At 44.9% G+C, this 27017-nt stretch overlaps 2 protein-coding genes across 5 annotated transcripts in view; both read left to right on the top strand.

The window, feature by feature from the left end:
- The first annotated feature begins 272 nt into the window (after window positions 1-272).
- LOC139407545 (FANCD2 and FANCI associated nuclease 1) lies at window positions 273-18608 on the top strand. Of its 3 annotated transcripts, none has more exons than XM_071151367.1 (13): window positions 273-2567; window positions 2827-2967; window positions 3469-3676; window positions 6291-6524; window positions 9127-9258; window positions 9474-9582; window positions 11750-11869; window positions 13480-13644; window positions 14355-14514; window positions 15623-15726; window positions 17204-17398; window positions 18072-18200; window positions 18392-18608. In XM_071151367.1, the coding sequence occupies exons 1-13, from the start codon at window positions 1190-1192 to the stop codon at window positions 18527-18529; spliced, it is 3213 nt and encodes a 1070-aa protein (XP_071007468.1). In that variant the 5' UTR covers window positions 273-1189; the 3' UTR covers window positions 18530-18608. The 3 variants fall into 3 exon arrangements, 2 of the variants coding, with proteins under 2 accessions (XP_071007468.1, XP_071007467.1); XM_071151366.1 differs by having other exon boundaries at window positions 289-2567; window positions 9127-9261; XR_011634107.1 differs by lacking the exons at window positions 15623-15726; window positions 18392-18608 and having other exon boundaries at window positions 289-2567; window positions 9127-9261; window positions 18072-18199.
- Window positions 18609-19033: 425 nt separating this feature from the next.
- LOC139406353 (disintegrin and metalloproteinase domain-containing protein 10-like) overlaps window positions 19034-27017 on the top strand; it is a 30574-nt gene continuing 22590 nt past the window's right edge. For both annotated transcript variants that reach the window (XM_071148867.1, XM_071148866.1), the window contains exons 1-2: window positions 19034-19184; window positions 21663-21816. In XM_071148867.1, the coding sequence (XP_071004968.1) occupies window positions 19118-19184; window positions 21663-21816 (221 nt within the window). In that variant the 5' untranslated portion in view covers window positions 19034-19117. The remainder of the gene's footprint in view (window positions 19185-21662; window positions 21817-27017) is intronic.

The raw sequence follows: 27017 nt of genomic DNA, 5'->3' as shown, positions 1-27017 counted from the left end.
ATTCATTTTTTTATGTGCAGTTGATGCTGCATTTATTTCTATAGAAATGGTAGGCTATTTACACCTCATAGGCCTATTATCTCAATTAATTAGAGCCTCAACAATTCATATTTTAAAGTGTTTTATGCTGTGTTATTATTATTTTTATTTTGTGAAAGCACACAATTTTCTCCCTTTTCACCAATATATGAAAATCCATCAAATCGATGAATTTGTCATCTACTACCTCAGTCTACTCAACATCCTTTCTCGATTGCTCTAGCGTTGCGCGCGAACCCGGCTGTTCTGTAACGACAAAACACGGGATACTCAAAGAGCTTCATTTCTCATCTAAAACTCAAAATAATTATATTATAACACAATGCATAACCAGTATGACCGTTTCTATATCATTGCCTGACGCCTGCAAAGGTAACGTGAAGAGAGCAAGAGAACTAGCCAGCTAGCTAACGTTAGCTCAGCCACGCATTGCCCATTCTAGATGAATGATCGGTGGTGAACGGCACCGGTGACACTGGTGAGTGGATGAGCTACAATGTGAAGGAATTATACTTTTATGATGTTGACATTGTACTAAATAACATACGGTGTTAGTGTAGTCTCTATGACAACAATGTTCAGCAGAGTAGGTTTCTCTCACTGTCACATTACAGAAATACTCGGGAGTATACCAAGCATGAGGAACACCTTCCTAATATTGACTTTTCATTTGTGTCTCGTTTAACTCAACGCGAATGTGCCAATTGAATCTCAGTTTAAGGAAAGGTTAGTACCAGCAACACAAATGAGAGGAAAATTCGGTGGTGGTATTCGATAGGTTTTTTATTAAAAAATCATGAATTTCAGCACCCTGCAGAAGAACGGCACTTGAACAGGACAAATTTAGGTACAGGTAACCCGTTTCAGATGTGATTTTATTGTATTTTTTACAAGAATCGACTGATTGTGGGTAAATAAGGGTTATTGCTATCAAATCCCGCGACCGGTTATCAAAACTCAACTCTGCCTCGATATAAGAGAACGGAGTTAAGCGTTCCTCGGCTATGTGAACTGTAATCTTTGCCTCTCTCACTTTACAGATTGGTGGTAGACCTACATTTGCAAGTTACTGTCAAGATAGCTACATAATAGAATATCAGCCTCTGTTTTTGTAGACAAAACGTGAAAACAACACAACAGTTGAATCATCATGGCAGAGAAAGGAAACAAACGCAAACAGAGAAGCCTCTCAATAACAAAGAGAAAAGGATACGTCAGTAGTAAAGATGGTAAGAAGAGTGCCAATGCATGTCCTGGTACGGCCTCCATCTCATCATTCTTCAACAATGCCCTGCCACCTAGACTGCCATGTCCTCTGTGTGGTCAGCTAGTGCCACGGTTCAGGATAAACCAACACATTGACTCACAGTGTCAGAACTTTCAGAGGGAAGATGGTGCGTCCATGGATACTGCTTCAGCCTGTAACATTGTTACTACAACAAAGCTGGCATCGTCTCACTCTCCTTCCAGGAGGGCCAGTAAGGACCATGATCCAGACACAGGGCCTTCCTGTTCAAAGGAGGAAAAGCCTCAGCGAGAGGCCAACACCAGCCCATACTTTAAAAAGTCTGGTGCTTCTTCTTCTTCTCAGCAGGTAAACACCAGAGAGATGAGCAGTAAGACTGTAATCAGGCCCATTGACATAGGTAGCAGGCTGTCCTCTAAGCTCTCCAGGAGGGGCCTGAAGCAAAGGCTGAAGTCCCCTGAGGACATACAGTCGCAGGTTGATGACATCATCACCATCCAGGAGTCCCCAGAGAGAGACAGAAGGCCTGAGGACCTGAGCAGCTCTCAGAAGGAGAACCACCTCCCTCAGGGGTTTGGTGACCAGACAACATGCTTAATGGACACAGAGACAACAAATGTCACAGTGGAAAGTCACAGTACTATTTCACTGGGCAGACCTCAGGTAGAAAGCAGAGAAGAAACTTTAGAATGTTTAGAATCCAAATCTGAATTCAAATTAGAATCATTGTCTCCGGTAGTTTCTATGGCCCCGCGACCTCTGTCCTATGCTCCATCCAGACTGAACAAGAGGAAGAAACGAGGGAAAGCGGAGGTCTCTGTTAAAACACAGAGGATGTCTACTCGCAGCAAGAAAGCCAGATGTGAGAAGAGAGATGGTGAAGAACCAGATGATGACCTCACTAGAAACAAACTCCTTACGTCAACAACAACAACAGCTGATAAGCAACACGGAACAGAAGAATCTTCAACTGGTAACTGTGACACTCTTTTGAAGAGCAGCACACAGGTGCCCGAGGAGGAGCGTCAGAGAAGAAAAGTAAAACTAGAGGAAGAAGGAGAACAAGAACAAGAAGAATCCACAGTGACCGGTAGCAGTGATCAGCCTACAGAGCCTGACACAGACAGAGGAACTGATAAGCAAGATTCCGAGTCACCGCGGTTACCGTACTACCTGGGTAACTTCCTGACCGTGCTAGAGGCAGTGCTGGAGAATGAAGACGATAGGATGCTGTTCAATCAAGAAGACCTTTCAGCCATACACGGCTTTGAGCGTCTGTCAGGTGTGTAGAATAGAACAAACATGACTGTCCTATGACAAATGTTATGTTTTATATAGCTGTTATAAGGGCTTTATGAATGCATACATAAAGGCTACAGGAAAGTGTTCTGCAAATGTGTTTTTGAACATGATTTATAACACAAGATAATATAAAATCACATTGTACAATAGAATTTCATGTAGTAGTACACGTTTAGTATTTTTTGTCTACTATTTTTATCATCAACCAGTCTTGCTAATTTGCCTCTCCTTCCTCTCAGTGACAGGACAGAAGCTGTATGTGAGACTGTTCCAGAGGAAACTGAAGTGGCTCCAGGTCAACAAGCTAAACTATAATGAGATTAGCACTGACCTGGGACCTGTAGCTCAGGAGCTGGTGGAAGGAGGTTTCCTACAGACAGGTGAATGATTGGGCTGGAATTGTTTTATGCTACATGCTAACTGTTGAATGGACTTGAATGGTGTTATGCTAACACTAGGCTGATCTAGGACTTGTAGCTCAGGACCCGGTGAAAGGAAGCTTCCTACCAACAGTTGAATGAATGGACTTCAATGGGATTATGCTAAATGCTAATTGTTGAAAGGTCTTGATTGGTATTATGCTAAATGCTAATTGTTGAAAGGTCTTGAATGGTATTACGCTAAATGCTAATTGTTGAAAGGTCTTGAATGGTATTATGCTAAATGCTAATGTAGTGAATGGCTAAGTGCATTTCTACTGCCTTCCAGGGATCTAGAGGTGCTGAAGCCCTGGATGCAGACATGTCTTTACTGAGTCAGTATTGACTGTGCTTCTTGAGTGTGTTGTGTTAATGGTCACGCTAACAGTGGGAAGTCACTCAAATGTTCATCCCTAACCAACCCCTACCATCCAATGCCCAACATCCTCAACTGTTTTCCAGACAGTGACCTCCAGGAGCTTGGGGAGGTGCTGGACCTGCTGCCCGCCCCGGAGCTTCGTAGCCTGGCTAAGACGTTCCACCTGGGGGGTCCTGGGTCTGGTACCCAGAAACATCAGCTGGTGGAGGGACTCCTGAAGCTGAGCAGACAGAGGTCTCTGTTCGCCCTGGCCCCTGGACAGAACAACATTGGGACTGTCATACTAAAGAGGTGAGAGGGGAGGGGCTCTAGTGACATATTCTAGAGTCATTCACAGCCATTATGTCCCACCCTTTTTCTGCTGGCCTTTTATTTTATTTTCATTGAAAGGGATAGACATTAGTGCATGGGACACAGATGGAATGGGAGACAGATGGAATGGGAGACTGATGGAATGGGAGACTGATGGAATGGGAGACTGATGGAATGGGACACAGATGGAATGGGACACAGATGGAATGGGACACAGATGGAATGGGACACAGATGGAATGGGACACAGATGGAATGGGAGACAGATGGAATGGGAGACTGATGGAATGGGGGACAGATGGAATGGGGGACTGATGGAATGGGGGACTGATGGAATGGGAGACAGATGGAATGGGAGACAGATGGAATGGGGGACTGATGGAATGGGGGACTGATGGAATGGGGGACTGATGGAATGGGACACAGATGGAATGGGACACTGATGGAATGGGACACAGATGGAATGGGACACAGATGGAATGGGACACAGATGGAATGGGGGACTGATGGAATGGGGGACTGATGGAATGGGGGACTGATGGAATGGGACACAGATGGAATGGGACACAGATGGAATGGGACACAGATGGAATGGGAGACTGATGGAATGGGAGACAGATGGAATGGGAGACAGATGGAATGGGAGACAGATGGTATGGGGGACAGATGGAATGGGACACAGATGGAATGGGAGACAGATGGAATGGGAGACTAATGGAATGGGGGACTGATGGAATGGGGGACAGATGGAATGGGACACAGATGGAATGGGACACAGATGGAATGGGAGACAGATGGAATGGGGGACTGATGTTATGGGGGACTGATGGAATGAAAGACTGATGGAATGGGGGACTGATGGAATGGGGGACTGATGGAATGGGGGACTGATGGAATGGGAGACTGATGGAATGGGGGACTGATGGAATGGGGGACTGATGGAATGAAAGACTGATGGAATGGGGGACTGATGGAATGGGACACAGATGGAATGGGACACAGATGGAATGGGAGACTGATGGAATGGGAGACTAATGGAATGGGGGACTGATGGAATGGGGGACAGATGGAATGGGACACAGATGGAATGGGAGACAGATGGAATGGGGGACTGATGGAATGGGGGACTGATGGAATGAAAGACTGATGGAATGGGGGACTGATGGAATGGGGGACTGATGGAATGGGGGACTGATGGAATGGGGGACTGATGGAATGGGGGACTGATGGAATGGGAGACTGATGGAATGGGGGACTGATGGAATGGGAGACTGATGGAATGGGGGACTGATGGAATGGGAGACTGATGGAATGGGGGACTGATGGAATGGGGGACTGATGGAATGGGAGACTGATGGAATGGGGGACTGATGGTATGGGGGACTGATGGATTGTGAGACTGATGGAATGGGAGACTGATGGAATGGGAGACTGATGGAATGGGAGACTGATGGAATGGGGGACTGATGGAATGGGGGACTGATGGAATGGGGGACTGATGGAATGGGGGACTGATGGTATGGGGGACTGATGGAATGGGAGACTGATGGAATGGGAGACTGATGGAATGGGGGACTGATGGTATGGGGGACTGATGGAATGGGAGACTGATGGAATGGGGGACTGATGGTATGGGGGACTGATGGAATGGGAGACTGATGGAATGGGAGACTGATGGAATGGGAGACTGACGGAATGGGGGACAGATGGAATGGGAGACTGATGGAATGGGGGACTGATGGAATGGGAGACTGATGGAATGGGGGACTGATGGAATGGGGGACTGATGGAATGGGAGACTGATGGAATGGGGGACTGATGGTATGGGGGACTGATGGATTGTGAGACTGATGGAATGGGAGACTGATGGAATGGGAGACTGATGGAATGGGAGACTGATGGAATGGGGGACTGATGGAATGGGGGACTGATGGAATGGGGGACTGATGGAATGGGGGACTGATGGTATGGGGGACTGATGGAATGGGAGACTGATGGAATGGGAGACTGATGGAATGGGGGACTGATGGAATGGGGGACTGATGGTATGGGGGACTGATGGAATGGGAGACTGATGGAATGGGGGACTGATGGTATGGGGGACTGATGGAATGGGAGACTGATGGAATGGGAGACTGACGGAATGGGGGACAGATGGAATGGGAGACTGATGGAATGGGGGACTGATGGAATGGGAGACTGATGGAATGGGGGACTGATGGAATGGGGGACTGATGGAATGGGAGACTGATGGAATGGGGGACTGATGGTATGGGGGACTGATGGATTGTGAGACTGATGGAATGGGAGACTGATGGAATGGGAGACTGATGGAATGGGGGACTGATGGAATGGGGGACTGATGGAATGGGTGACTGATGGAATGGGGGACTGATGGAATGGGTGACTGACGGAATGGGAGACTGACGGAATGGGACACTGATGGAATGGGATAAAGTGTACAGACGGGCGTTACATTGGGACAGGCATTCGTTCCTACGCAGGCAGGGGATTGCATATGTGACGAGGTCAGCTGCCTTAAACACACAACCGTCCTCAGGCACACTCCTACACTAATAATCTCTCCTCTCCAGGGCGAAGCAGCTAGCTGGTTCCTGTGTACGTCTGCATCGCGGCCCCAGGGCTGTGTTCTCTCGCGTCCTCCTCCTCTTCTCCCTGACAGATGGTCTGGAGGAGGAGGAGACGGCCGGAGGGGGTCAGGGTCAGCTCTACACCATCCTACTGGTCAACTCTGGCCGACTGGCCTTCCCTGACTACACCGTACAGCGCAGAGCCAAACTGTTCCTGGATAGAGAAGATCTTATCAGGTTAGAGCATAGATTTACAGTGTATTTGGGTCAGATCTCATTGGTCAGTGCTGTGGACACTGATTGATCAACCTCAAATGTTTGTTTATTTAGGTGTGCGTTTCATAAGCTATCTAAGTGTTATTATAAAATGGGGATGTTTGGGTCCTAGATGTTGATTGATTGATAGGAGGGAGTTATGGGTAATGCCTGTTAACAGTTCAATGCACATCCACTGTCCCACAGCCCCATGCAGGCAATTCATGAACTTCATGTCCCCTGGAAAAAAAAGTACCTAGATAAGATTTTTTTGGGCTGCAACTGTAAGGGTTTGTATAAACCTTGCTGCCTGCCTCTCTGATCTGTGCAACAATGGTGCCATTTTTTGTTGTTGCCGTCTCCACCATTCCCCTGCTTCCCGTCGTGACTAAGAACAGCCCTTAGTCCTGGTGTTATTCTTACAATAATCCATGGGCTTTTCATGCCTTATTGCTTAAAGATCAGAAAGGAGAGAGGGAGATGCATGTAGAAGGGGCACACACAGACATGAAGGGCCTAGACACCAGGCGGATATGTAGTCCGTAATCAGCAGCGCTACCATTAGACCAGACTCTGGCACACATTCTGCCAATATTAACAAGATGGCTCCGAACCTGTGAGTCTTTCTGGGTAAGTCTCTAAGAGCTTTACACACCTGGATTGTGCAAAATGTGCCCATTATTTTTTTCAGAATTCCTCAAGCTCTGTAAAATTGGTTATTAACAACCATTTTCAGGTCTTGCCATAGATTTTCAAGCAGATTTAAATAAAAACTGTGTTGCTATCTATCCACGGTTTGGTTTGAATAAGTTTGACGGCCCGCAACCTTGATCAAAACAGTGATCAAAACAGTCAGACCAATGTTGAACAGTCAGGCACACTCCTTTCCACGGGTGCTTCCTGCTTAAGTTTCTGCCTATTGGCGGGGAGGAGCAGGAGGCGTTGTCTGATTTGCCAAAGGGTGCTTCTAACATTTTTGTTATTTACATTTAACCTTTAAGAACAAATTCTTATTTACAATGGCGGTCTACACCGGCCAAATCCGGACGACGCTGGGCCAATTGTGAGCCGCCCTATGGGACTCCCAATCCCAGTCGACACCTGAGCCTGGATTTGAACCAGGGTGTCTGTAGTGATGTTTCAAGCACTGCAGTGCCTTAGACCGCAGCGCCACTCGGGAGCCCTAACATTGACTAAGTGGGTGGACTACTTTTCTAATCAACATATTGGTCGTTAGATTAAATTATTATTATAATTTTTTTAAATATTATAATTTTTCTTCCGCTTTTACATTACAGTATTTTTTTGTAGATCGTTGACGATGACAATTAAATCTATTTTAGTCCCACTTTGAAATACAACAAAATGTGTCAAGGGATGTGATTACTTTTTGATGGCACTGTATATGCTCAACTGGCGGAACGCGGTCCTGATTCGTACCCAGAACAGGGTCAATACGGACCGCGGGTCCCGATGACAATAATATATTTTTTTTTACTCGCTTCGATCCCTGGTGTCATATCAGAATTGCAGGAAATTAGCTTTTAAAACAGCAACAACAACAACAACAACAACAAAAAATCTCTGTCCTATGCAAAATGTGTAGAATTACAGGACATTAACTTTAAAACTGCAAAAATGTTCTCTCCGCCAACAAGAGCAGTGTGAACAATTTGGGGTCGTGAGGTGAGGGTTTGTTACCACGTCGGTAATAGGTAAATAATAGGTAAATAGTCCAGGCTCATCCTATATAATTACTGATGTACATAACTCTTCAATTCATATATACTGTCCCTTCTGTCTATATACGCCATTAACATTTACACTGAGTGTCAAAACATTAAGAACACTTTCCTAATATTGAGTTGCACCCCCTTTTGTCCTCAGAAAGGCCTCAATTCGTCAGGGCATGGGACTCTACAAGGTGTTGAAAGCATTCCACAGGGATGCTGCTCCATGTTGACTCCAATGTTTCCCACAGTTGTGTCAAGTTGGTTGGATGTCCTTTGGGTGGGTGGACCATTCTTAATACAAACGGGAAACTGTTGAGCGTGAAAAAAACAGCAGCTTTGCAGTTCTTGACACAAACTGGTGCTCCTGGCACCTACTACCATACTCTGTTCGAAGGCACTTAAATATTTTGTCTTGCCCATTCACCCTCTGAATGGCACACATACACAATCCATGTCTCAATTCTCTCAAGGCTTAAAACTCCTTCTTTAACCTGTCTCTTCCCCTTCATCTACACTGATTGAAGTGGATTTAACAGGTGGCATCAATGAGGGATAATAACTCACCTGGTCAGGTGTTCCTCATTATTTTTTTGTCCAACTTGGTGTAGATGTATTAATTATCTCACGACTCTGGGTCCCAGACTTCTAATATTTCTGTCTTAATGTCTTTGTTCTTTTTAACTTTTAGATTGCGTGTTATTATTATTGTGTTGCTAGATATTGCTTCATTTTTGGGAGCTGGAAACAACAGCCTTTCCCCTCACCGGGTGATAACGTCTGCAACAAAAAACAGCGTACGTGACCGATAAATGTGTCGTTGGACTCAGCGCCTCTCTGTCCTGTTGTGTCAGGTATGAGGCGGCGATGCGAGCGCTGCAAGAGGTGATCACAGCCATGCAGACAGGCCACTGGGAGGACGCTCTGGGACTTTACACTGCAGCCAAGACGACCTGGCAGGAGACGAGCAAGACGTACGACCTCAGGTGGTGACCACTAGCGGCATATTCATCCCTCTTTGTCAATCTTTGATATGTGGCCATGCGGATTTCACATTGGTCTGCACAGCCAAATGCAACCCCCCCCCCACACACACACACACACACACAATAATCGCTTGATAAGCAACATTATCATTGACATTGGTTGACAGCCATAAGCCAGCCAAACCTAAAGTGTGTGTGTGTGTGTGTGTGTGTAGCCACCAGGAAGAGCTGCCAGTGTTCCTGCGCTGTTTCACCACAGGGTGGGCCTACACACGCATCCTGTCCAGGGGAGTAGAAGTACTACAGAGGTTACGTTGCTACAAGGTGGGTGCAGACACACACACACACATCATATACCTCGATACACACTAGAACTGTCACCAGACAAAAAATATATATAGTTGTTATTTCGACCAATCGACCTACGTGTATTTTTCCATATATAGACACATCCTATGTGTTTTAATCAAATCAACTGTATGCACTGAGCTTGTCTGATGCTTTAAAAAGTGCACTGTTTGATGAAATAATTAAGACACAGATAACTAGAGGGAATCTGACCGCAATTGATTTGATTGTGCCGGGCCGGGCCGGGCTCAGACTTGCTGCGCTGTGTGAAAAAAGACAGCGAGGGACTGTGCGACCCGTTGTCTCTCTGTCCTCCCTGCTGCAGCGACCACCACAGAACATCAACAGTGTTTATCACGCTGTCTCTGCTGCAGTGACCACCACAGAACATCACCAGTGTGTTTCACACTGTCTCTGCTGCAGCGACCACCACAGAACATCAACAGTGTGTATCACACTGTCTCTGCTGCAGCGACCACCACAGAACATCAACAGTGTTTATCACACTGTCTCTGCTGCAGCGACCACCACAGAACATCACCAGTGTGTTTCACTCCTCCCTGCTGCAGCGACCACCACAGAACGTCAACAGTGTTTATCACGCTGTCTCTGCTGCAGCGACCACCACAGAACATCAGCAGTGTGTATCACACTGTCTCTGCTGCAGCGACCACCACAGAACATCAACAGTGTGTATCACACTGTCTCTGCTGCAGCGACCACCACAGAACATCAGCAGTGTGTATCACTCCTCTCTGCTGCAGCGACCACCACAGAACATCAACAGTGTGTATCACTCCTCCCTGCTGCAGCGACCACCACAGAACATCAACAGTGTTTATCACGCTGTCTCTGCTGCAGCGACCACCACAGAACATCAACAGTGTGTATCACTCTTCTCTGCTGCAGAGACCACTACAGAACATCAACAGTGTTTATCACGCTGTCTCTGCTGCAGCGACCACCACAGAACATCAACAGTGTGTATCACACTGTCTCTGCTGCAGCGACCACCACAGAACATCAACAGTGTGTATCACACTGTCTCTGCTGCAGCGACCACCACAGAACATCAACAGTGTGTATCACACTGTCTCTGCTGCAGTGACCACCACAGAACATCAGCAGTGTGTATCACACTGTCTCTGCTGCAGCGACCACCACAGAACATCAACAGTGTTTATCACACTGTCTCTGCTGCAGCGACCACCACAGAACATCACCAGTGTGTTTCACTCCTCCCTGCTGCAGCGACCACCACAGAACATCAACAGTGTGTATCACTCTTCTCTGCTGCAGAGACCACTACAGAACATCAACAGTGTTTATCACACTGTCTCTGCTGCAGCGACCACCACAGAACATCAACAGTGTTTATCACACTGTCTCTGCTGCAGAGACCACTACAGAACATCAACAGTGTTTATCACACTGTCTCTGCTGCAGCGACCACCACAGAACATCAGCAGTGTGTATCACTCCTCCCTGCTGCAGCGACCACCACAGAACATCAACAGTGTGTATCACTCTTCCCTGCTGCAGCGACCACCACAGAACATCAACAGTGTGTATCACACTGTCTCTGCTGCCCGAACTGCAACATAATTACAGCCTTTTCTGATTGAAAAGTGTTGTTTACCGAAATCGCTAATTTATTTATGAAAATATCCCCTCAAACCCGTGCTCTCTTTATGTGACACGTGTGCATCGAATGCACGCGACCAATAGGGCCTGACCGTTAAAGCATGTCATAATCACATTAATAAATTGGTTGTAACAAACTCTGAACACCGGAACACGTGTGACAGCAAAACGGATGCAGAGGACGCGACTGGAAACGGGGGAATGTTTTACTGGTTGCTCAGGAGGTAAAGGGGAAGTCAGATGTGTGGAATACATTTGATTAGTTGTGGAAAATACTGGAGATCAAGAAGGTACGGAGAAAGACCTGCGTATTATCTGCCAAACTGGGACTGTTACAGTATACACACACACATTCATATACACACATATACCAAGATATATACACACACACATTCATATACACACACACATTCATATACCAAGATATACACACACACACATTCATATACACACAGCAGAGTGTAGTGTAATGTATTGATTCAGATTGGTTGTGTTCCAGGAAGCGGTGAAGGAGCTGCGCTCACTATTGTCCCAGTCAGTCTACTGTCCAGACAGCAGGGGGCGATGGTGGGACAGACTGGCACTCAATCTCCAGCAGCACCTCAAACTACCTGAACAGGTCAGTCAACCTCAAACTACCTGAACAGGTCAGTCAACCTCCAGTCCAACCTCAAACTACCTGAACAGGTCAGTCAACCTCCAGTCTAACCTCCAGTCCAACCTCAAACTACCTGAACAGGTCAGTCCAACCTCAAACTACCTGAACAGGTCAGTCAGCCACCTAACCTCCAGCAGCACCTCAAACTACCTGAACAGGTCAGTCAACCTCCAGTCCAACCTCAAACTACCTGAACAGGTCAGTCCAACCTCAAGCTACCTGAACAGGTCAGTCAGCCACCTAACCTCCAGTCCAACCTCAAACTACCTGAACAGGTCAGTCAACCTCAAACTACCTGAACAGGTCAGTCAACCTCAAACTACCTGAACAGGTCAGTCAACCACCTAACCTCCAGCAGCACCTCAAACTACCTGAACAGGTCAGTCAACCTCAAACTACCTGAACAGGTCAGTCAACCTCAAACTACCTGAACAGGTCAGTCAACCTCCAGTCCAACCTCAAACTACCTGAACAGGTCAGTCAACCTCCAGTCTAACCTCCAGTCCAACCTCAAACTACCTGAACAGGTCAGTCCAACCTCAAACTACCTGAACAGGTCAGTCAGCCACCTAACCTCCAGCAGCACCTCAAACTACCTGAACAGGTCAGTCAACCTCCAGTCCAACCTCAAACTACCTGAACAGGTCAGTCCAACCTCAAGCTACCTGAACAGGTCAGTCAGCCACCTAACCTCCAGTCCAACCTCAAACTACCTGAACAGGTCAGTCAACCTCAAACTACCTGAACAGGTCAGTCAACCTCAAACTACCTGAACAGGTCAGTCAACCACCTAACCTCCAGCAGTACCTCAAACTACCTGAACAGGTCAGTCGACCTCAAACTACCTGAACAGGTCAGTCAACCTCAAACTACCTGAACAGGTCAGTCAACCTCAAACTACCTGAACAGGTCAGTCCAACCTCAAACTACCTGAACAGGTCAGTCAGCCACCTAACCTCCAGTCCAACCTCAAACTACCTGAACAGGTCAGTCAACCTCAAACTACCTGAATAGGTCAGTCAACCTCAAACTACCTGAACAGGTCAGTCAACCACCTAACCTCCAGCAGTACCTCAAACTACCTGAACAGGTCAGTCGACCTCAAACTACCTGAACAGGTCAGTCAACCTCAAACTACCTGAACAGGTCAGTCAACCTCAAACTACCTGAACAGGTCAGTCAACCACCTAACCTCCAGCAGTACCTCAATCTACCTGAACAGGTCAGTCAACCACCTAACCTCCAGCAGCACCTCAAACTACCTGAACAGGTCAGTCAACCTCAAACTACCTGAACAGGTCAGTCAACCTCAAACTACCTGAACAGGTCAGTCAACCACCTAACCTCCAGCAGCACCTCAAACTACCTGAACAGGTCAGTCAGCCACACCGTCTCTTAAGTACTTTTTCCCATGGTTCTTCCTGAACTTATGGACTATTGCACTTTGTTAATGTTTGTCTGGATTTCACTTTGCACTGTTGTTATACGTGGTATTTATTAAATGTGTGTCTTTTTGTCTGTGTCCGTAATTAGCATTAATTGAATTGAAATTTCCCATGTATCAATCCCAGGCTATCAGCTCCATCAGAGACGGTCTCTCTGACCCCTTGGTGAGGACGGGCCACCAGCTTTCACTCCACCAGAGAGCCAATAGGATGAAGGAATCCCCTAGCTACAAGAATTACCACCCTGTACTCAGTGACCTGCCCACCATCCACGTCAACGATGTCACTCATGTGAGTCACTTCTGTCGCTTTATTTTTTTTTTTTACCTTTATTTAACTTCAGTTAAGAACAAATTCTTATTTTCAATGACGGCCTAGGAACAGGCCTGTTCAGAGGCAGAACGACAGAGGGTCAGCTCGGGGGTTTGAACTTGCAACCTTCCGGTTACTAGTCCAACGCTCTAACCACTAGGCCCCAGTTGAAATACACATTATATGAAATATACATGGGTCAATTCTAAGCGATGATCGAGATGACAATCTTTGTTAGCAAGTTAAGTAAACGCTAATGCAAAAAAATAAAAACTCAAACGTTAGTTAAGAGGTGGGTCATATTATATTCCCAAAATAAAAAGCAGGGTTTACTTGAGTTTATGCTTCATGACATCACTGATGATGTCCTTTGACTTTCTAAACATCAAACCGTTTTAAGGGGCTCCCGAGTGGTGCAGCGGTCTAAGGCACTGCTGGAGGCGTCACTACAGACACCCTGGTATGATTCCAGGCTGTATCACAACCGGCCGTGATTGGGAGTCCCATAGGGCGGTGCGCAATTGGTCCCAGTGGCGTCCGGGTTAGGGTTTGGCCGGTGTAGGCCGTCCATTCTGAATAAGAATTTGTTCTTAACTGACTTGCCTAGTTAAATAAAGAGTAAATAAAAATAAATATAAAAACAGACTTGTTTTGTGTGTGCTAATTGTGTTTGTGTTTGTGTCTTCTAGGTCACTATCCGAGGGCAGCTCTTCCCCCACGAGGGGGGGACAGGGAAGAATGTGTTCCTCATGCCTGCTGAGGAAGGGGCAGAGGGAGGATACTCCACTGTCATGTGTTCTGTGGAAGAGCTGTCACTGGCACACTACCGTCGGCAAGGCTTTGACCAAGGTGTTCTGCTTTACTTCTTTTCTAGTTTCCTGTTGTTTTTTGTTTTTGTTTTTTTTGTTGCTTCTTTTAAATCGTCAAGTTTTCATGTCTTAAGTGTATTTGACATATAAACCAGAGCTTTCACAGTAAAAAAACAAAACAATTGAAAACAGCAAGTTCAGTAAAGTTCTCCAGTTGTCACAGGAACCTGTACTTGGAAATGTAATCAAGTCTAATTGTATTTGTCATAGACTATTTGCATTGCCCCCCCCCCCCCCCTGCTACTCTTTGTCATTGTCTATCCATAGTCACTTTAATACCTCTACCTAGACATATTACCTCGACTAACCGGTGTCCCCGCACATTGACTCTGTGCTGGTATCCCCTGTATATAGCCTATATATATATATATATATATATATATATATATTATTATTATTATTTTTACATTTTTTATATATATGTTTTAACTGCATTGTTGGTTAAGGGCTCTTAAGTAAGCATTTCACTGTAAGGCATTTCACTGTAAGGCATTTCACTGTAAGGCATTTCACTGTAAGGCATTTCACTGTAAGGCATTTCACTGTAATGCTTCACTGTAAGGCATTTCACTGTAAGACATTTCACTGTAAGGCATTTCACTGTAAGGCATTTCACTGTAAGGCATTTCACTGTAAGGCATTTCACTGTAAGGTTTCACTGTAAGGCATTTCACTGTAAGGTTTCACTGTAAGGCATTTCACTATAAGGCATTTCACTGTAATGTTTCACTGTAAGGCATTTCACTGTAAGGTTTCACTGTAAGGCATTTCACTGTAAGGCATTTCACTATAAGGCATTTCACTGTAAGGTTTCACTGTAAGGCATTTCACTGTAAGGTTTCACTGTAAGGCATTTCACTGTAAGGTTTCACTGTAAGGCATTTCACTGTAAGGCATTTCACTGTAAGGTTTCACTGTAAGGCATTTCACTGTAAGGCATTTCACTGTAAGGCATTTCACTGTACCTGTTGTATTCGGCGCATGTGACAAATACAATTTGATACAACTTTACCGTGAAATGCTTCCTTACCACATGGATGGATGGATGGAAGTGAAGTTTGACTGAAACTTCTCTTGGTTATCTATAGGGATCCATGGAGAGGGCTCCACGTTTTCCACTCTGTTTGGTCTTCTGTTATGGGACGTCATTTTCATGGAGGGTATTCCAGACGTCTTCCGGAATCCCTACCAGGTAAACATGCTCTACCAGGTAAACATGCTCTACCAGGTAAACATGCTCTACCAGGTAAACACGCTCTACCAGGTAAACACGCTCTACCAGGTAAACACGCTCTACCAGGTAAACACGCTCTACCAGGTAAACATGCTCTACCAGGTAAACACGCTCTACCAGGTAAACACGCTCTACCAGGTAAACATGCTCTACCAGGTAAACACGCTCTACCAGGTAAACACGCTCTACCAGGTAAACACGCTCTACCAGGTAAACACGCTCTACCAGGTAAACATGCTCTACCAGGTAAACACGCTCTACCAGGTAAACACGCTCTACCAGGTAAACATGCTCTACCAGGTAAACATGCTCTACCAGGTAAACATGCTCTACCAGGTAAACATGCTCTACCAGATAAACATGCTCTACCAGGTAAACACGCTCTACCAGGTAAACATGCTCTACCAGGTAAACATGCTCTACCAGGTAAACATGCTCTACCAGATAAACATGCTCTACCAGGTAAACACGCTCTACCAGGTAAACATGCTCTACCAGGTAAACATGCTCTACCAGATAAACACGCTCTACCAGGTAAACACGCTCTACCAGGTAAACACGCTCTACCAGGTAAACACGCTCTACCAGGTAAACACGCTCTACCAGGTAAACACGCTCTACCAGGTAAACACGTTCTACCAGGTAAACACGCTCTACCAGGTAAACATGCTCTACCAGGTAAACACGCTCTACCAGGTAAACACGCTCTACCAGGTAAACACGCTCTACCAGGTAAACACGCTCTACCAGGTAAACACGCTCTACCAGGTAAACACGCTCTACCAGGTAAACACGCTCTACTAGGTAAACATGCTCTACTAGGTAAACATGCTCTACTAGGTAAACATGCTCTACCAGGTAAACACGCTCTACCAGGTAAACACGCTCTACCAGGTAAACATGCTCTACCAGGTAAACATGCTCTACCAGGTAAACACGCTCTACCAGGTAAACACGCTCTACCAGGTAAACACGCTCTACCAGGTAAACACGCTCTACCAGGTAAACACGCTCTACCAGGTAAACATGCTCTACCAGGTAAACATGTTCAACCTGTCCTTTTTTTTTGTGTGGTTCAGTTGGTTGAAGCGTGGCACGGTTGTCAGTTCAATTCCCACAAGGCTCACGTATACCTGTACCTACAGTGCCTTGCGAAAGTATTCGGCCCCCTTGAACTTTGCGACCTTTTGCCACATTTCAGGCTTCAAACATAAAGATATAAAACTGTATTGTTTTGTGAAGAATCAACAACAAGTGGGACACAATCATGAAGTGGAACGACATTTATTGGATATTTCAAACTTTTTTAACAGGGGGCCGAATACTTTCGCAAGGCACTGTACATGGCCTCACTGTCTTGTCAGACTCTCTGGATAAAAGTGTCTGATACAAGGCATATATTAATATTTCCTCATCTCTCTTGTTCCTCTCCTAGCCCTGCCCACTGGACCTCTTCACAGACTGTTTCTATGGGAACCGGAGGGAGGCGATAGAGACGCGTGTGCAGGTGCTCTGTGAGGCGTCCATTGAGACGCTGCACAACCTGATGGCTGAGGCCTGGACCAATCAGGAGGGGAAGGTGTGTTCACTGGTCAACTGGGAGCGCTTCTCATCCCTGCAGCGGGCACAGGTAACCACAGTTAAGGCTCACTTCAAACCAATTGGATGACGCATTGTCGGTACAGACAATCTTGTTTGTCATTGACTTACCAGTGTGGTTCAGTTGGTAAAAGTAGCTTCGGTGCTAGCAACGCCAAGGTTGTGGGTTCACTGGCCTCTTTAGTAATGGAACACTACTCACTCTAATAATGTTTACATATTTTTGCTTCACTCATCTCATGTGTATATACTGTATTCTATTCTACTGTATTTTAGTCTATGCCCGTCTGAAATTGCTCATCCTAATATTTATATGTCCCTTAATTCCATTATTTTACTTTTAGATTGTGTGTATTGTTGTGAATTGTTAGATATTACTACACTGTTGAAGCTAGAAACACAAGCATTTCGCTACACCTGCAATAACATCTGTGACAAATAACTCCCTTTACTTTGAAAAGTTGAAAAGCGTCTGCTAAGTTGAATAAATATTGACTTTCAGATTAGACATTATAAAGCCTATGATTTCACCTCCATGTATAACACTCCATGTGTTAGTAACATGATTATTGTGTTATGGTAAATCCCATGTAATTGTAGCCTGGTTAAACTAACCTGCTCTCACATTGATCAAAGTGTTGTTTACCTGGCTACTGTAATGCTACTGAGCTGGTCTAACCCTTTGTGGTCTCCTCTCTTTGCAGAGTCTAGTGTCTTGTCTGGGTGGATCGTTTCTGGGAGGGATGATCACTAGGATGGCCAAGGACTACAGACACTGTCGAGCAGGACTGCCTGACCTAGTGGTGTGGAACACATCCAACAACACCTACAAGGTGAGCTCACAGGACTGTCTAGGCCTGCCTGAGGCTGTGGAATTAAACACATTAATTTGAGATGACTAGGTCTATCTATTTGTCCCATGATGACATGTTGATGAGAGGTAAATGGGGCTTAGCGTCAAACTCTCAGAAGCATCAGATCTACTATTCTATTCTATGAATTCTATCATATTCTATTGTTCCAGCTGGTGGAGGTGAAGGGCCCTAGCGACAAACTGTCCCAGAAGCAACAGATCTGGTTGGATGAGCTACAGAGACTGGGGGCTGATGTAGAGGTTTGTCACGTCACTGCCACCGGGGCCAGAGGAGCTTGGCTGGAATAGGACTGATGAGCTTGGCAAACACCTGCCTTGACCTTTGACCGTCTCACTGAAGTACAGAATTTAATTAAATTGATTTTTTTTATAAAAATAGAACTCTTTACAGTTTGTTGCAGGACAGACAAGGTTGAGGGGGGGGGGGGGGGAAACACAATGCGCTTTAATGACTGTATTTTATACAATAACTGTCTAATATGTAAATAAAATAATATCTCTAATAAATCTGGTTGAATGTGAAAATGTTAACTTTCTTAGTGTCTGGTGATGCCGGGGAAAAGGCTTTTTTGTCCTATTTAGTCAGCAATGAGTAGAAGAATGACCTGATGGACTTGCGTTGTACTTTTTGAAACATTACCTGAAATATATGTTACAATAGTTGGAATTGCATTCAGTTGTACACCTGACTAGGTATCCCGTTTTCCCAATCTGTCACTCCATAATGATGGGGGAAGGGAGAATCCTCCATCCCTACGTCTGACGTCGGGGCGTGAAAGAGAGGGCAGGCGAGGAGGAGAGGAAGCTGCGATCAACACAGGCAGGGCGTCTGAGCCTAAACAAGGACAAAGTGATCACGGTATCAATGCTCTAACAATGGACTTAGCAGATATGCTTGTCGTCAAATTCTTCTGTTTCGTCTACTTAATAAATTACACCCAGGGTGAGTGAGAGCATTTGTATTGTATCGCGAAGCGTTTAGCGGGCTACATTCACGAAGGGAAGAGTAGCCAGGCAAAGACAGCGTTCGAGCGAATGGCTAGCAGGCTAGGCTAAGAAAGCTAACATAGGCCTGGTCGTTGTGAAGATGCCTCTAGTGTCCCTTATGACACAAACTCCAAACCACAAAGCTATATAGTTGTAAAAAAATAGATTTTATGTTAAGCTTGGCGGAAGCTAGTTTTCTTTAAACGAGACTTTACTATTTATATGGATGGTTACGATAAGACTACTAGCTAACTAGCTTGCGGGGGTGCCATTGTTATGAGAAATCAGGTGGAATCTGTTGTCTTGGCACGAACGAGCAAAGCGATTTGGGCAATCTGATTTAGCTTGCAATATTTGCAGTGCTGTCGGTCGGTATTGTTTTTTTTTTGCACCACGTCAATACTACATTTTGCAATGATGGGCTGTCCCACTTTCTATCAACATTAGCTAGCATAGTAGCTAGTTAGCCAGCTAATTTAGCATCGTTTTTTTAGCAACAACAGTTAGCTAACTAGGGATCTTGCCAGGTAATTAGCTAACTATGCCTGTTGACAACTTTATTTTTTTTTTGTACATGTTTGACCCAAAGCCAATGGCTCCCTAGTAAGAACATATTCGATCTTTGTTAGCTAGCTATTAGCTTTCCAATGGCAGTAGCTAGCGCCAATATATTATGTTGTAGCTATTCGATGAATACAGTAGTAATGGCTGGAATGGATTATTTGGAACGGAGTCAAAGATGCTTTCAATATCTGTCGTGTTTTAGTGTTCCATTCCGGCCTTTACAGTGAGCCCGTTTTATAACTCCTCCCACCAGCCCACACTGGTAGAACGATACAATAGTATTCATGAGAATACAGCTATTTCCTTACTTTCCATGAACAGCATTCTGATCGCGTAATCGATCGAGGCAACCCACTGTATGTTTTCAATGCGATGTTCTTGTTGACATTATGCTAATCACACACAGAATTGATTCTACAGCTTTGAATGTGTTTCATGGTTCACTTAATAGTATATGGTCCAACTGCTGTGGAAAAAAATATCTAACAAACAGCATCCAGATTGTATTTGTCCAACTACCCCCAATCTGAAACGACTCAATAGGAAATAGCCTAAGTCTCTTAAAGCTATTACAACTACAATGAAACATTTTAATGGTCAGAGTTTAATATTTTATCATGCAAATGTAGGGAGCAGAAAATAGAAGAGTATGCCCAGGCTTGTAGCTATATAGCAGTGGAGGCTCCGGAGGGGAGGACAGCTATTAATAACGTCTGGTACGGAGTAACTGGAATGGCATCAAACACATGGAAACGATTTGTTTGATGTATTTGATACCATTACGCCCAAGTCATTACGACGAGCCCGTCCTCCCCAATTTAGGTGTCATCGACCTCCTATCCTATGTAGTATTTGGCCTACCTACCGTAATGACATCATGAGCTCTAAAATGAAAAGCCTACGAACGTAGCTGGGAGCAGGCACACAAATAAACACCTGCTCCTGTTAGTGATGGCAGACCTGGGTTCAAACACTATTCAAATACTTTTCAGCCTTTGCTCTAGCCTGCCTGAGATGCTAGATGGGTTGGGGTTTGCACTTTTGGCACTATTCTATTGGTCCATTAAGCCAGGCAATCTCAATCGAGCACAGACAAAGTATTTGGAATGATTTTAAATAGTGTTTGAGCCCAGGTCTGAGTGATACTAATTCAGTTATAATCCATGTTAAAGCCTTTTATGATGACATCCAGTTGATTTATTTATAGGGTTCAGACTGAGATTGCAATAATCGCCTGGCCTTTTACGGACATAGACATAGAAATAGGCCCAGATTCTATTCCCGTAATAGATTCTAATTCCGTAATAGATTCACTTTATTTGTTATCATTTTAAGGACAGACACCACACCCAAAATAGATTGTTTTTGTCAGTTACAGGTGTACTCAGCAGCACCACCTTGTTAATAAATCATTGGGAGAACCGTGGATGTAGACTAGGCTGTACGCTCAATGAACTACCACTCCTTTGCAACAATGTGACGACACTTGTCGTCTTTGATAGTTTTAGTCATTGGGGAGGGGGGAGCCAGGCGTTATGGTGGCCTTTCACAAATCAGGAATCCTATGTAATTCCAAACAGAATGTGCCTTTTGTTCTGAATGAGTAGAGTATTGTGTTTCCAGGCTTGGCTAGAATAATGTAGGATCATGGATGTTATGAGGGCTAGTGTGCTGTCACGTTTTCAGTCTTTTTCAAGTTAGATGCTACTATCTTTATATGACTTGTTGATTATAGCTAGGCATCGAAGAAGATAACGAATTATAGAATTGTTGTTTAATATTCAGCTTACAGCCTGTGGTTTGTAGAGGTGTCCTGTGTGGTGTTGTTGTTCTAGTGGGTCTTAGTTCCTCTGTGTTATCATCTCTCCAGGTTATCATTATGGGAACCCCCTGAACAAGTATGTGCGTCACTACGAGGGTCTGTCCTATAACACCTATGAGTTACAGGACAAGCACCTGAGAGCCAAGAGGGCCCTCCACCACCAAGACACATTTCTCCATCTAGACTTCCACGCACACGGAAGGTTAGTGTCCCAGACTTGTTCACTGTGCTTGTATGTCTGTGTGTCTGTTTTTGTGATGTAGTTTATTTTGTTAAGTCTAAATGAAGTATCAGGAGTGAACCTCATCTTCAAGATGAGTCTTGTTCCTAAATAACTGAACTGTGATGTTCCTCAAAAACATAGGCATTATTGTTGTTTAGCCTTGTTTTCATCTTTAATTATTTTCATAGAACATAGCCTAAATTATGAATATCCTGTACCTTCTAAACAAGCCTTGCCTGGCTTTGTGGGAGAGCGAAGTGCTCTGTTCTCTCCCAGCGCTGTGCCCAGTCGAGACCCAGCCGAGACCATCTGGCGGTTAGTCAGACCTGGGTTCAAATACTATTTAAAATAATTTCAAATACTTTATCTGTGCTTGATTGAGCTTGCCTGGCTTAATTGCTCATTAGAGTTGGCCCCCAATGGCAAACCCGGCTTATCTAGCACTCTTAGGAGGCCAGAGCAAACGCTCAAAGTATTTAAAAAAAACTTCAAATACTATTTGAACTCAGATCTGTTGCTAGCTTGGCAGGGAGGGGACTAGGCCTCTCATTCTGCCAGTGGCAAAGCCTGGTGCTCCCATTGGTCCTATTCTCAGATGCTACTGCTTAACAGAGATGGAAGCTGTGGAAACAAATAAATACAGAAGGAGAGGAGGATGTCTGCAGCTGTTCTGAAAAGCAGGAGTCTCTAAAGCTCTGAGTCCTGGCTTGGAATTAATTTAGCCTGATACCAGGGCCCAGTTTCACAAAACCATCTTAAGGCTTAGTTCATCGTTAGAACCTTCGTAGGAGCGTCGTTAGAGCGGTGTCCCAAAACCGTTGTTATTAATGTTGAAAACGCTGGTAATCTAACGCCTGCCTCGGACCACCCGTAGAACAGCTAAGTGTGTCGTTAGATTATTTTTTTTTGCCCTCCAACGTCATTATATACACACAGATTTCTGCTAAACATAGAATCACATGGTTTAGCCATCTCCCTGTGACCGCAGATAATTTCAGAACAGAGTTGACTACAAATACAAAGTTGCCAATGTCTTTGTAATTGATACAAACAGGTGACATATAGAAAGACACTTCAAATGAAATCCCCAAATATAAACAGTAGGCTATAGGCCTATATCAATCATATTGAAATACATTTGTTCAATCAATTTAGTTCTATTTCAAATAAAATGTTACTGGTGGCTTTACACATGTTATCGCAGGTGCAGCTACATGTTTACGTTTCTAGCCCCCAACAATGTAGTAATAACAATATAAAGCAATATACACAAGTCCACAAAAATAAAAACAAAGAAATTAAGAAATATCAGAACGAGCATTGTCAGAGTCCCTAATATACGCTGACAGACTGACCAGGTGATCAGTGCCTTCAAATCTTTGGTATGACTTACTACCATATATGGGTTTATAAAGGCAGGCCCGAGCCGATGACCACATTTCAAGATGGCTGCTACCATCATTCCTGTTAGCGTTGTGAAGCATAAACCAAATAAACCCGGGAAATACGTTGATTCACACCAAAAGCCAGGACTCCTCGGATCATGAGAAGGTCTTATTTGTCTGGCTGTGATCTACCGTTATTGATCACCAGCCCTGAGAGACAAAAGGTAAGCTTTGGTTTGGTCTGTGTTTGAACTATAGCTACATGGGAGAGTATTAAATGAATCCTTAGGTTGGTAGGAACAAATCTAGCCTATTATCTGATGTTTGACTTAAGGGCAACATCGAAAGTCCACCGAGTGACTATCTTTGCGCATCAAAAATATGATTTTGCCTGCTTGCATCCGTATGTCCCCCCGACACCATCACAATGTTTGAGAGAGGCTGGCGTTGTAGAAATGTAGTTTTTATAGTGAAAAATAACTTTAAGGCACATTTTAGTGTGCAAAAACAGTGCAATTTACACATTCGGGTACTTTGGAGAGGTTGAAAGGACACTCGAATGTACCCTGGATATCCCATAACACCACCACTATGCTTGAGTGAGGTTGATATGGTAGAAATTGTGTTTTTAGACTGAGCAAATATCATTTAGGGATTTGAAATATGTAATAGCACTGGAATGATCGAATTTACAGACTTAGTGCACTTTGGAGACGTTTAGGGACACTTGAAAACGTCCCCGTGACCACACCTGACACCACTTACTAAAACATCTGCCCATTTCTAGTTGTTAGTTCTATCGATCCCATTTTTTCTGTTGTTGATATTGTTCACATGTTGTGGAAGCCATCTGTGTTTCCAGCTCTTGTCATCAATAATTCACTTATTTTCAATGAAAGATGGTTATTTTGTGTGTGCTTGGTCTTGTGTATTTTGAACTATGTCGCTCATATCTATACTCTGATAATTTCTTCATAATCTTGATGTCTTCTTTCCAGATATCCAAGTTTCTGCATGTCTGAAACATGTAATTACACATGAAAAACAGTTACTTTTGGTTATGTCTAAATTTTGCAATTACATTTAAGAGGTTAAGGTAGAATATTTAAGCCTTGAGACAATTGAGACATGGATTGTGTATGTGTGCCATTCAGAGGGTGAATGGGCAAGATCAAATATTTAAGTGCCTTTTAAACAGGGTATGATAGTAGGTGCCAGGCGCACCGGTTTGAGTGTGTCATGAACTGCAACTCTGCTGGGTCTTTCACACTCAACAGTTTCCCGTGTGTATCAAGAATGGTCCACCATCTAAAGGACATTCAGCCAACTTGACACAACTGTGGGAAGCATTGGAGTCAACATATATATACACTGCTCAAAAAAAAATAAAGGGAACAATAAAAAGAACACATCCTTGATCTGAATGAATGAAATATTATTATTAAATACTGAGCGAGACATGATGTCCCAGATGTGCTCAATTGGATTCAGGTCTGGGGAACGGGCGGGCCAGTCCATAGCATCAATGCCTTCCTCTTGCAGGAACTGCTGACACACTCCAGCCACATGAGGTCTAGCATTGTCTTGCATTAGGAGGAACCCAGGGCCAACCGCACCAGCATATGGTCTCACAAGGGGTCTGAGGATCTCATCTCGGTACCTACTGGCAGTCAGGCTACCTCTGGCGAGCACATGGAGGGCTGTGCGGCCCCCCCCCCCCCCCCCCCCCCCCAAAGAAATGCCACCCCACACCATGACTGACCCACCGCCAAACCGGTCATGCTGGAGGATGTTGCAGGCAGCAGAACGTTCTCCACGGCGTTTACACACTGTCACGTCCGTCACATGTGCTCAGTGTGAACCGGCTTTCATCTGTAAAGAGCACAGGGCGCCAGTGGCGAATTTGCCAATCTTGGTGTTCTCTGGCAAATGCCAAACATCCTGCACAGTGTTGGGCTGTAAGCACAACCCCCACCTGTAGACGTCGGGCCCTAATACCACCCTCATGGAGTCTGTTTCTGACCGTTTGAGCAGACACATGCACATTTGTGGCCTGCTGGAGGTCATTTTGCAGGGCTCTGGAAGTGCTCCTCCTGCTCCTCCTTGCACAAAGGCGGAGGTAGCGGTCCTGCTGCTGGGTTGTTGCCCTCCTACGGCCTCCTCCACGTCTCCTGATGTACTGGCCTCTCCTGGTAGCGCCTCCATGCTCTGGACACTACGCTGACAGACACAGCAAACCTTCTTGCCACAGCTCGCATTGATGTGCCATCCTGGATGAGCTACACTACCTGAGCCACTTGTGTGGGTTGTAGACTCCGTCTCATGCTACCACTAGAGTGAAAGCACCGCCAGCATTCAAAAATGACCAAAACATCAGCCAGGAAGCATAGGAACTGAGAAGTGGTCTCTGGTCACCACCTGCAGAACCACTCCTTTATTGGGGGTGTCTTGCTAATTGCCTATTATTTCCACCTGTTGTCTATTCCATTTGCACAACAGCATGTGAAATTTATTGTCAATCAGTGTTGCTTCCTAAGTGGAAATTTTGATTTCACAGAAGTGTGATTGACTTGGAGTTACATTGTGTTGTTTTAGTGTTCCCTTAATTTTTTTGAGCAGTATATATATATATATAGATATATAGATAGATAGTACCAGTCAAAAGTTTGTACACACCTACTCATTCAAGGGTTTTTCTTTATTTTTACTGTAGAATAATAGTGAAGACATCAACTATGAAATAACACACATGGAGTCATGCAATAACCCAAAAGTGTTAATTAAACAAATCAAAATAGATTTTAGATTCTTCAAAGTAGCCACCCTTTGCCTCAATGACAGCTTTGCACACTCTTGGCATTCTCCCAACCAGCTTCACCTGCAATGCTTTTCCAACAGTCTTGAAGGAGTTCCCACATATGCTGAGCACTTGTTGATTGCTTTTCCTTCACTCTGCTGTCCAACTCATCCCAAACCATCTCAATTGGGTTGAGGTTGGGTGATTTGTAGAGGCCAGGTCATCTAATACAGCAATGAATCACTCTCCTTGGTCAAATAGCCCTTACACATCCTGGAGGTGTGTTGGGTCATTGTCCTGTTGAAAAACAAATGATGAGATGGCGTATTACTGCAGAATGCTGTGCGAGCCATGCTGGTGAAGTGTGTCTTGAATTCCAAATAAATCACTGACAGTGTCACCAGCAAAGCACTATCACATCACCACCTCCATGCTTCACAGTGGGAACCACACATGTGGAGATCATCCATTCACCTACTCTGCGTCTGACAAAAACTTGGCGGTTGGAACCAAAAATCTCAAATTTGGACTCATCAGATCAAAGGACAGATTTCCACCGGTCTAATGTCCATTGCTCGTGTTTCTTGGTCCAAGCAAGTCTTTTCTTATTGGTGTCCTTTTAGTAGTGGTTTCTTTGCAGCAATTCAACCAAGAAGACGTATCTCAAAGACACACCAACATGCTTGGAGGTTGGAGCAGGGGGCGCCACACTGGGCGCCCGGTTGGAGCAGGGGGTGCCACACTGGGCGCCCGGTTGGAGCAGGGGGTGCCACACTGGGCACCCAGTTGGAGCAGGGAGCGCCACACTGGGCACCCGTGGACGAGTTGTTGATGTCTCTTTCCCTGACGTTGAAAAACATCCCCACGGCATGATGCTGCCATCACCATGCTTCACCGCAGGGTTTGGTGCCAGGTTTCCTCCAGATGGGACTCTTTTGGTATTCAGGCTATACAGACCTCCTTGTAGTTTTATTTTGGGAGAGGTCCCTGATTGGCCA

The sequence above is a fragment of the Oncorhynchus clarkii genome, chromosome 4 (genome assembly GCF_045791955.1).
Source record: "Oncorhynchus clarkii lewisi isolate Uvic-CL-2024 chromosome 4, UVic_Ocla_1.0, whole genome shotgun sequence".
Classification (NCBI taxonomy): domain Eukaryota; kingdom Metazoa; phylum Chordata; class Actinopteri; order Salmoniformes; family Salmonidae; genus Oncorhynchus; species Oncorhynchus clarkii.
Note: the sequence above shows the minus strand (reverse complement) of the source record. Positions and strands in the feature narration are given on the sequence as shown.